This window comes from Ceratotherium simum, chromosome 20 (genome assembly GCF_057802395.1).
Source record: "Ceratotherium simum simum isolate JZ-2026a chromosome 20, ASM5780239v1, whole genome shotgun sequence".
Classification (NCBI taxonomy): Eukaryota; Metazoa; Chordata; class Mammalia; order Perissodactyla; family Rhinocerotidae; genus Ceratotherium; species Ceratotherium simum.
The window spans coordinates 53,957,734-53,969,975 of record NC_141919.1 but is presented as its reverse complement, the minus strand read 5'-3'; the positions used below and the strand labels follow the sequence as shown (position 1 = coordinate 53,969,975).

At 43.9% G+C, this 12,242-nt stretch overlaps 1 protein-coding gene across 1 annotated transcript in view; it reads right to left on the bottom strand.

The window, feature by feature from the left end:
* The window catches only part of SHC3 (SHC adaptor protein 3), a 131,770-nt gene that overhangs the window by 26,837 nt on the left and 92,691 nt on the right, over positions 1-12,242 (bottom strand). The window contains exon 7 of the mRNA XM_087444789.1: positions 6,669-6,795. Within this exon, the coding sequence (XP_087300915.1) occupies positions 6,669-6,795 (127 nt within the window). The remainder of the gene's footprint in view (positions 1-6,668; positions 6,796-12,242) is intronic.

Genomic DNA, 12,242 nt, shown 5'->3' with positions numbered 1-12,242 from the left:
AAGAAAAAAAGAATTAAGAAAAATGAACAGAGCCTCACAGACTTATAGGACACCATTAAGCATACCAACATATATATAATGGAGTCCCAGAAGGAAAGGAGAGACAGAAAGGGACAGAAAGAAGATCTGAAAAAATAATGGCCAAAAACTTCCCAAATTTTATGAAAATTATTGAATTACACATCCAAGAGGCTCAAAAAAAAAAAAAAAAACCTCCAAGTGGGATAAACTCAAAGAGATTCACACCTAGACACATCATAATCAAACTATTTAAAGCCAAAGAGAAAGAGAGAATCTTGAAAGCAGCAAGAGAGAAGCAACTCATCACATACAAGGATCCTCAATAATATCAACAGCTGATTTCTTATCAGAAACAATAGAGGCCAGAAGGTAGTGGGATGGCATATTCGAAATACTGAAAGAAAGATACTGTCTACCAAGAACTCTATATCCAGTAAAACTATCCTTTAAAAATGAAGTAGAAATAAGATATTCTCAGATAAACAAAAACTGAGAAAATTTATCACTAGCAAATCTGCCCTACAAGAAATATTCAAGGAAGTTCTTCAGGCTGAAATGAAAGAACACTAAACAGTAATACATATCAACATAAAGAAATAGAGAATAACAGTAAAGTTAACTACATAGGTAAATAGAAAAGACAGCATAAATATAGTTTTGCCTACAACTTTTTTTCCTCCTCTTTGATTTAAAAGACAGCTTAATAAAGCAGTGTCCATGTTGATGGACACACCTGTATAAACATGTAATTTTCATGACAATAACAGCACAATGGAGGCTGGAGGAATGGACCTACTTAGGAGCAGTTTTTGTATACTATTGAAATTAAACTAGTATTAATCTGACCTAAATTGCTATAAATTAAGACGCTAAGTGTAATCTCTAGAGCATCCACTAAAAAAATTACTTTAAAAAATAATTAAAGAAATAATAAGGAAATTGAAATGGTACACTCAAAAAATATTTATTTAACACCAAAGAAGGCAGTAATGGAGGATAAAGGGACAAAAATGACATAAGATATATAGGAAAAAAATAGCAAAATGGTAGGCAAAAATCTAACATCGATAATTACATTAAATGTAAATTCATTAAGTACTCCAATTAAAAGGCAGAGATTGACAGAATGGATTTAAAAAAAAACAAAAACAAAAACAAAAAAACCATGCTCTGACTATATGCTTTCTACAACAGACACAATTTATTTATTTAATTTTTTTAAATTTTTTATTTATTGCAGTAACATTGGTTTATAACATTGTATAAATTTCAGGTGTATATCATTATACTTCTATTTCTGCATGGATTACATCACGTTCTCATGTTCACCACCCAAATACTAATTACAATCCATCACCACACACATGTGCCTAATTATCCCTTTTGCCCTCCTCCCTCCTCCCTTCCCCACTGGTAACCACCAACGCAATCTCTGTCTCTATGAACAACAGACACAATTTAGATTTAAAGATACAAATAGGTTGAAAGTAAAAGGATGTAAAAAGATATTCCATGCAAACAGTAACCAAAAGAGAGCTGTATGGCTCTACTAATATCAGGCAATATAGACTTATAGACAAAAATTGTTATTGGAGACAAAGAAAGACATTTTATAATGATAAAGGGCAATCTACTGTATATAACAATTATAAACCCATATGTACCTCACAACAGATCCAAAAATATATGAAGTAAAAACTGACAGAATCAAATGGAGAAATAGACAATTCAACGTTAATAGCTGGAGACATCAATACCCCACTTTCAATAATGCATAGAACAACTGGACAGAAGATTTGGACAGAACAGCACTATAAACTAATTAGACCTAACAGACCTATAAAACATGGCACACAATAGCAGCAAAACACAAATTCTTCTCAAGTGCACATGGAACATTCTCCTGGTTAGACCATATATGCTAAGTCATAGAACAAGTTTTAACATTTTTAAAGGATTTAAATCATACAAAGTATGTTTTGAGACCATAATGGAATCAAAGTAGAAATCAATATGAGAAAGAAATATGAGAAATTCACAAATATGTAGAAACTAAACAACATATTTCTAAATGGGTTAAAAAAGAAATCACAAGGGAAAATATTTTGAGATGAATGAAAACAAAAGCAACATACCAACACTTATGGGATGAAGCTATAGCAGTGCTTAAAGGAAAATCTGTAGCTGTCAATGCCTGTAAGATAAAAGAAGACCTCAAATCAATAATGTGACCTTCTACCTTAATAAAATAAGAGCAAATTAAACCCAAGGCAATCATAAGGAAGAAAATAATAAATATTGAAGTGGAAATAAGTGAAATAGTAGAAAAATAATAGAGAAAATAAAACCAAGAGAAACCAAGAGTTGATTCTTGGAAAAATCAACAAAATAGATAAATCTTTAGTTAGCTTGACCAAGAAAAAAGAAAATTACCAAAATTAAGGAGGAAAGAGGGGACATTACTTCCAACCATACAGAAATAAAAAGGATTATAAGAGAAACTATTAATAATTGCATGCCAACAAATTAGATAACCTAGATGAAATGTAGACATTCCTACAAAGTCTCAAACTACCAAAATTGAATCAAGAAGAAATAGAAAATCTGACTAGACCTGTAATAGGTAAAAGATATTGAATTAGTAACCAAAAAACTTACATTCTAAGAAAAGCCCAGGATCATATGGCTTCCTGGTGAATTCTATCAAACATCTAAAGGAGAATTAATAACAATTTTTCACAAACTCTTCTGAAAAATAGAAGAGGAGGGAATACTTCCAAACTCAATCTGTGAGGCCAATATTACCCTGACCCCAAAACCAGACAAAGATACCACAAGACAAGAAAACTGCAGACCAATGCCACTTACAAATGTGGATGCAAAAATTCTCAACAAAATACCAGCAAACCAAATCCAGCAACATATAAAAAGAATTATACACCATGAATAAGTGGGATTTATCCCAGCAATGCAAGGTTGGTTCAACTTCCAAAAATCTACTAATGTAATATATCACATCAATAGAAAAAAACAATACCAAATATTCATCTCAATAGACACAGAAAAAGCATTTGACAACATCCAACACCTTTGCGTGATAAAAACACCAAAGGAACTAGGAATAGAAGGGCATTTTCTCAGTCCGATAAAGGGCATCTACAAAAAAGTCCACAGCTAACAGCACAATTAATGGTGAAAGACTGCACACTTTCTCCTTAAGATCAGGAACACAACAAGGATGTCCCCTCTTTCCACTTCTGTTCACCATTGTACTGGAGGTTCTAACCAGGACAATTAGATAATACAAAGAAATAAAACGCACCCAGATTAGAAAGGAAGAAGAAAAACTGTCCCTATCTGCACATTACATGATCCTATATATAGGATCCCACACAAACACACACACACACAAATGATTAGAGCCAATAAATGAGTTCAGCAAGTTTGCAGGATACAAGATGAATATACAAAAATCAATTGTATTTTTATACATTAACAATGAAAAAAACAAAAATAAAATTAATAATTTCATTTATCATAGTAACAAAAAGAATAAAATATTTATTTTGGCAATAAAAATTACTAAAACGAGTGCAAGACTTGTACATTGAAAATTACAAAACACTGTTAAAAGAGATTAAAGAAAATCTAAATAAATGGAAAGACATCCTGTGTTCATGGATTGGAAGACTTAATATTGTTAAGATGGCAATACTTCTCAAATTGGTCTACAGATTCAACACAATCCTTATAAAAATCCAATTGTCTTTTTTGCAAAAATAGACAAGCCATGCTAAAATTTATTTGTAAATGCAAGGGGCCCAGAAGAGTCAGAACAATCTTGAAAAATAACAAAGTTGGAGGACTCACACGTCTTGATTTCAAACTTACTACAAAGCTACAGTATTGAAGACTATGAGGTCCTGGCATAAGGATGGATATATGGATCAATGGAATAGAAATGACAGTCCAAAAACAAACCCACGTTTCATTTGTTTTTCATTGTGTTCTCTACTGAGACTGACATTGGTCTTCTGCAAGAAAAATCAGAGGAAAAATCTTCTAAGGAAAATCAGACTATAACCAAAAAGCCCATTCATTTAAAAGCACTATTTTTGATGTCCAGTTGGAGATGGGTGATGAATCAAGATCACAGAGTCTCTCCCCCAATAATTAACACAACGAAGAAAAACTAATTCACAAGTAAGTAAAGCCCTCCACTCACCAGCAGCAAGCGAGGAAGGAAAGAGGAAGCTGTGCACCACAAACATGGTGCTTGGATATTCTGGGGCAGCTAGGTAGGCCCTAACATTGCCACACTCACTCCACGCTCATCTGTCCCCTCTCCACTCCAAGCGTTGTGGGCAAAGAAGCTGACTGTCCCAACTTCTCATACTTCTAGCTCACATGTCCCAGTTGGAGAGAAATGGCATGAGGAGTGAGCAGAAACCCCAAGGAGCACTCCTCACAATGGAAGCTCCTGCCTTGCTGGGCCCTAGGATCTCAGAAGGAAAACTGGCCTGCGCCCTCCGCAGTCCAGGGTCCCCGGAACAGGGCTGGGAGTGGAGGAGGGGGCACAGCAGAGGAGGCAGGGGGGTACTCTCATGGCCCAGGCTGTCCCAGCTGGACAGAAGGCACGTCCCCCCTGCTCCCTCGCTCTCAGACCTGCCCAATGGACACAACAGGTCAGACAAGGTGAGATGGATGTCAGGGACCCACCCACAAGCGAAGCCAGAAGTGGTCCCCCTGTGAGTGCTCTGCTCTAGAAATCTGCCAATACCTGCATTTGGAGCTGAAGGTCTTCTCAGTAGAGAAGATCTGTCTACTTCATTTTCTTTCCCAAAAACGTCTTCAAACTTTATTACATAGAAACATATACAAGACTTCATACCTTGAGTCCATTCCCAGAGAACCTGGTTGTTCAGTTAACTCCCTCTACCCATTTTGTACATACTATTTTAATAGCATTTATTTGACTTTTATGCAACATTTCAAAAGTACAGAAAAACATAATAATTGATATAAAAGATACCTACACATCCACCACTGAGATTAAACATTTGTTAACATTTTGCTATATTTGCTTTCGTTTTTAAAGAAATAAAATTGGTCAGATTTACTTTGGACGGACAGTTATGTGATATTAACAGCAAAATGTTAAGGGTAGAATCTGGACAGTGGGCTTACAGGTGTCGCTGTAGAATCCTTCGTGTACATTAGAACATCCTTATTATAAAATGCGAGGGAGGAAACACACTCGACAAACACAGTTCAAGCCCCACTCCCAGATATCCTAGAGTTAGTGTGTAATATTCTCGCATGTTTTTATACTCTTTATACACACACATTTATCCATAAGTGATATATATACCATTGTGTGTTTTTAAAATTTTCATAAATCATTCATATCCTTGTTCACTCCATTTAAAATTTTTGAGATTTGTTCTGGTAATACACATGTACGATGTATTCTTTTTAACAACGATGTCCCATTATATATAAAATTGACACATTTGTTCTCCCACCAGGGGCTAACCGGTCCCTGCCACCTTCTAACTCTAACCCTTCACACACACGCTTGTCTGAACCTGTGGAAGCTTCTATAACCAGGAAAATGTGGGCCCTTCACAGGCACCTCCAAATGAATCTCTTAAAAGAAATTTCACAGTGGATAAGGAAAAAAATTTAAAATCTCTTTTAAGAAAGTTGAAGACCAGAGAGATAAAAGACGCCTCCATAATAACGAAGGTGAAGGTAGACTGCCTTCATGAATCAGTCACAGAATGGGGCTGTAGAAGTGGGAAAAAATGTAAAAAGTAAATTTAGGAGAAATAAAGTTTCATTTACAGTGAACACACCATTGTAATAGGTTTTCACTATGCAAATTCAACCAAGGACAAACACTGAAGGACAACAATGACCCATATTGCTTTTTTTTTAATGCTTTATGTTATATGGAATATTATGATGTCCTAAGGAAACTCAATGGGAGATACTGAACATTTCTTATAAAAAATGAAATATCTCGCAATTTCTGTTCACATTTACTGTTTCATTTAACACTTAAAAACAACAACAACTATCAAGGCACTATTATTCCTATTTCACAGAGAAAGCCCCTGAGACTCAGACTGGTTAAAGAACTTGCCAAGAGCCACACAGGCCATCGCGTCTCAAAGCTACAAAGGCCAATGGTGGTCCTCCCAAGCACAGAGCCTCCGGGGGGAGCCTCTAAACCAGCACTTTGGCTAACCATGATGACAAGGACGACGGGATGCGTAGAACCCATGGTGATGCAGACACAGGAGGCGACATATGGAAACATCACATGGTTGCAGAGGAAACAGAATGGAAACATATTACAATGCTTTTTTGTAACCTTGGCTACCGTCACTATAGTTTCAAGAAAATGTTTTTCTAAACATTGGGAGATCGCCCATATGTTGGCTTCCATCTGCTGGCTCCCTGAGCCATGGTCCAGAACCGGCCAGGTGCCTCTGAGCCCAGGAAGCGCTGTGATTAATTGTGTCTGTCCAGAGCACACCTCAGGGAGGAGGTTTTGTGGTTTTCTCTTTTCACGTGTTTTTAAGAGGAAAGGTGATAAAATGCAGAAAGGCCACTGCAAGCCGTGTCACAGTGCTACTCACCGGTCATGGAGAGCGGGGATCTTGGAAGGACACTGCAAATATTGCTTAAACCGGAGCTCAAAGGCTTGTCCGATGGAGCCGATGACGTCCTGGGCCAGCCCGTCACAGCATTCCAGAATGTGACAAGCTGTGAGAGCAAAGGACGCAGGCCATTAGAGACAGACGCTGGCGCTGCCCAGGCTCCTCTCCATCAGCCCTTCCTGAGGGTGAAACCCGCCAGGCGTGGAAAGAACAGAGGGACAAGGAGGTGCACGTGTCCTCAGAATATGTCCTGGCAAGTGTACCTGCAGCTTATCCCTCAGGACCCCTTGCTGTACAGTGTCACCGTAGGGATGCATTTCTTAATAGCCTGTGCCCTCCAAAATTAAAGGTTCTATTTGTAAGTACATTTTAAATTTTTAAATTTCAATTTGATCACTCTTCAATTTCCTTAGAATTCAGAATGCAACAGAGAAAACAGAGTTTGGAAGGAAACCTCGATGCAACAAAACCTGATTGTAACAAGAAATGAGTCCCTTTAAGGCCTCGTGAGACTTAAAAAATGGACTTAAACGGACTCTTGTTGAATGAATCCTGAGCTACTCGGTGGACTCAGAGAAAGTTGTTGGCTCACCTCCGAGCAGGAGGAAAGTGTCCTCGCCAAATGCGGCAGCTCGAAGCAGGAAGAAGAGTAGCCTTTTAAGATGAATTTAAAGGGACGTTAATGGACCAGTACGACCACGCCTCCACATGCCGCCTGCAGTTACTCTAATTTGAGGCTGGATACTCATGCAGGTTCTCAGAAAAGCAGCTTGTGCTAGAGAGCAGATCAAAATCAGGGGTGTCAGCAGCCAGACCAGGGCCCTTCAGGGCCTGGAGCAACCCTTAACTGCTCTGGGGTGGGCGCTCACCGTCCCACGAGGACACACAGTCCTGCGGCCAGGCTGGGCATAATCCACGTGGAACCTTCAGAGAAAAGAGGGGCGAGTGGGGGGAGGTGGGAGAAGGTCCCCCCTCTGCTCTACCAGAAAGCAGAACGTCTCCCCCCCAAGTCATGTCCACGGCGTCCCTCAGAAGAGTCCCAGCCCCTCCGCGTGATACTGTGAGCAGCATGACACAGTGTTGTTACTAACGGGATAAAGGCATTCTCCCTGGAGAAAATGACAGGTGCGTACATCACACTCCACCTTTCCTTTCCTAAGGTTAGGATGCAACAGAGCTTCCAGGAGCTTCCTCCAGCCGCGCGGGGGGTGCCCGGTGGGCAGGAGGAGGCATTTCTACAGGGGAGCTGTTCCCAGCACCAGAGACACCGACTGCCCCCTTGCTGCAGGAGAACCCAGTACACACAGGAAAGAGGACGCGCTGAGATGGGAAACTGCGCAGGAAGGGACAGAGACACCACCGCCTCCGCAATTTGGTGACTCTCTCTCTCTCATCACGACGCTGCCTTCTCCACGCACAAAGCCAGCCAGGCTCGTGGAGTCACCCTGACGGCACATGCCAGGCCTGGGGTCCTCAGGCTCCTTCTTCCCCCAGCTTGAGGGGGCTGTGCACTTCTGAGGATACAGGGAAAAGCACTTCCTGGAAAGAGCGGCGTGACTGTGCTGTTGCTTCGGATGGCAATGCAACCCTGTGGATACATCATCCTATCTCAGGTATGGCCAATGGCTTTGTCCCAAGGAGACAGATGTCCTAGCTGTATTTTTATTATTGATATAATTTTATTTTATTGTTGATATTAGTACTTATTAGGTGTCAACCCGGGCAGGCACAAAGCGAGCCCATCTTACAGCTATTACAGTTGCGCAGTTGTTTGTTAACTGATAGGAATGGGGTTTCCAGCCGATAAGGAAGCAGGAGTCTAGGCCGGAGTGAGGGCAGACGCCTGGCTCTGCCACCTGCCCTGAGACTCCAGCCACACGTGCCCTCCACCGTGCTGCTCACCAGCATGGGCTCCAGCTAAGGGAGGCCCAGAATATAGACTGGGCGCGGGTCAAGAAAGTGCAGTTTATCTTTCTTCTAAGGAGAAAAGCAGCGCCCTAACCTTTAACAGAGTGAATGAAGAATAAGGTTTCTGCAGAGGAGCTGTATGATGGATCCACGCGGCCCACTCATCTTCACCAAAGAACACAAGGCCTGAAAGGGGCCTTTTTTAAGTCAGTTTCCGGGCCATCTGGAAGTTGTAGGGTTCTGGGCAGAAGCATCTGGCTTGGTGAGCGTCGAGCCTGTCATCTAAGATACAAGAGGAGGGCAGAACCTGCAGACGCAGAATTAAATCAGGACTCCAGGCTCTAGTACCTGGCTCAGCCGTCAGTGGACTGAGAAACGCCAGCTGTTGGCTGGTCTGAGGATCCTCCTGCAGAATGGCCTCTCTGTGTTCAAGAAACTCCCTCCAAATCCAACACTGAGCCTGGGCTGACGGTCTCTCTGGGCCTGGTATTTCTCTGAGAGGACTGCAATGCTCTTCAGCCAAAAGCTGCCATCTTCTGACCTGACCTGATTACCTGGTGTGTGTGAGGAACAATGAGGCCACCACGCCCAGGTGACCATCAGGGCTGCTTGCTTCACCCCCACAAGGAAAGGACGGAGCCAGAGGCGTCACTAGACGAGAGGCATGTACACGGGGGTGGGGCCGAGTCGAGACTCAAAATGATGTTGTGAATCCTAAAGTGTGTCCCAAACCAAAACAGGGGCAGCAAAATGGGGCCATCCCTCATCCCACCCCTTCTGGGAGGATATGGGTGCTCTCTGTAGAAGTGCGGGAGTGTGGGTGGTCTCAGCATGGGGCTCGTTTGCCCATGTTGGTCTCTCTCCTCGACCAGTAAGCAGGCTGTGGTCACTCTCCAGGAGAGCTGGCTCATTCCCAGAGCGGCCAGCTCCGCCCTGACACGAGTGAGGGGGCTTCCTCAGGCCACCCCACAAAGGCCACTCCCTCCCGGGGACGAGCCACTTCAGAGCAGCGTGCGCTATGGCCCTTGTAATCACAGCCGACAGAACTGGGCAGCGGCGTCTTTCTTCATATGGCGGCCTCCCGAGAGCTGAACCCACACGTCTCCCACTCACGGGAGACGCTGGCGGGGCAGCAGGCACTCCATCAGGGTGCCAGGTCACGGTTTTCCCAGCGCTCCAAATAAGGCCAGAGGCATCGGCTGCACTTGTCCATCAGCGCTCAAGACTGCCCGGCAATCTGCCTGCTAAATGGACTGCGGGCCAGCTGGGGCCTCCACTCATCCAAGCGTGCTCCCTGATGCCCTGCCCCGGACAGCTGCTCAGTCAGCACAGGCAGGTGACACCACCGTAACAGACAGCCCAACATCTCAGGGGCTGAAGACAACTTCATTCTTGCTCACTCATTTCTAGGCAGCTCTCCCAGGTGGTGACCCAGTGACCCAGGCTGCTTTGATCTTTCAATCCTGAATCTCAACCCACAGCCTCCGCACAACCCAGGGAAGAGAGAGAGAGGGAGGCGCACCAGCTCTAACCACATCATCCCTCCTGCTCCCCCCCACCACTGCACACAACTGTCACCTGGCTCCTCCCACCCGGGAGGGCTGGCCGGGCAGTCTCCTGTGGTCTGGGAGGAGTGGAGGACAGGACATCGGTGAGCACTAGCAATGCCCATCGCACCGCCCAAACCCCCAAACATCCTCACGTCTCTACATCAGGGGTCACCAAGGTCTTTCTAACTCATGCCCACCAGTGAAGAATTCTCTACTGTACTGAGCACGTGTCCACTTACTTATAAGTTATGAACATGTGTTCCTGTATTAATATCATAGTATATATATTATAAAAATATCTTTAAAAAGATGTTAAAAAAGATAAGATAAAATGAACACAAGTTTGAGATGTCTTGTTGGCCCTGAAAGCCCCCCGCTGTCAGTGTTGATCTCAAAGCACAGCGAATACTTCGGGTGAGGTTCGTCGTTAATGACGATGGATAGAAACTCATCTTTCCAGCTTTGAAATACTTTTCTTAATCATTTTGAATTTGGAGGGGCTGATTCCTTATCATCTGATTAGATCATCGTTGTTTTTTTAACTTTGAAAATGCAAATCCTCCCTTCCCCTACATCCTCTGTGGTCGGGAGCAGCTGACACACAGAAAGGGCATCACTGAGTCACTGGCCCTTTACACATGATTGTGGGTTAATGCCCCCTCAAGCCCAAGTCACCAGTGACTGTAAACAGGCTCCAGCATGTTTCCCACCACAGTGAACTGCTTCACATCCTGGGGGTGGGCTGCCCCACCTCGGTGGGCAGTGTTTCCATGAGAGGATTCTGCAGAAAAGCTCTCGGGATCTGTGCTCCCCTTTTAAGAAGTCACACCCCCGCCCACCCTCTCACCCTCAACTCACACTGCACTGCCATCTGCCTGCCCAAGGCAGCCCAGCCCTGAAGGGGTCCCATCTTGGGCTTTCCCCCGTCCTCTTACCCAAGATCCACAGACGCTCCGAGAGTTTAAATTCACAGCCACATTCCCCACCCACTGGTGACTAGGGGAACCCTGGAGACACCTGGAGTCCAAATCCAATTAGAAAAAGCCCTACAAAGCAATGGCTGCTGCTTTTTCCTCTGAGTGGGCTGACAACCCTCACTCCTTCAACGAACCATTGAATACAGTGAATTCTTACCAGAGAAATGGAGACCCTCCCAACTCAAGCACGGTCATCAGCCCACCCTAGTCTGTCCACTTGTTCCTCACTGTTCCACGTCTTTTTATCAGAGGCAGGCAAGAACTCCACAGTTCAGTGCCCATGCTGTTAGTTAACAGTCGTTTAGTAAATGTCCTAGCCCCAGAGGGGCAAACGAAAACTATAAGGAGATAATTTCCCACCCAGCAGACTGCAGGAATTGACAAGTCTGAAAATGCCAAGGGTTGGAGAGGGTATGAAGCAAAAGAGCCCTCCCACGCCACGGGTGGGATTAGAAGGCGAAATACCCGTTCTAGGAAAGCTGAGGATCCCAAAGACAAAGTGATTCGTCCTCCAGGCACGTACCCTAGGAAGACCCCTGCACGTGAGCACCAGACAAATGTAGGAAACAGTTGCTCACTCAGTAGATGCTTGCTGAGCATTGACTGTGTCCCAGGCCCTGCCCTGGGTCCAGGGAGAGAGCAAGAACCATGGCAGAGGCCTGCTCTCACCTAGCTTACAGTCTGGAGGGTGGACACCAAAACTAGAGAGGAAAACAGACCATGATCGTGCGTGGAATGGTGGCCCCCAAAAGACATATCCACATCCTGACCCTCTGAACCTGTGAAAAGGGGTCTTTGCAGAGGTAGTTAAGGATCTCAAGATGATGTCATCCTGGATTAGGGTGGCCCTAAATCCAATGACAAGTGTCCTCATAAGAAACAGAAGAGCAGAAGACACAGACACAGAGGAGCAGGAGGTGACGTGAAGACAGAACAGAGTGGAGTGATGTGGCCGCGAGCCAAGGGATGCCTGGGGCCACCAGAAGCTGGAAGAGGCAGGAAGGACCCTCCCCTAGAGCCTTTGGAGGGAGCGTGGCCCTGCGATGCCTTGATTTCAGACCCCTGGCCTCCAGAGCTGGGAGAGAATAAACTTCTGTCGTTTCCCACTGCTTGGTCAT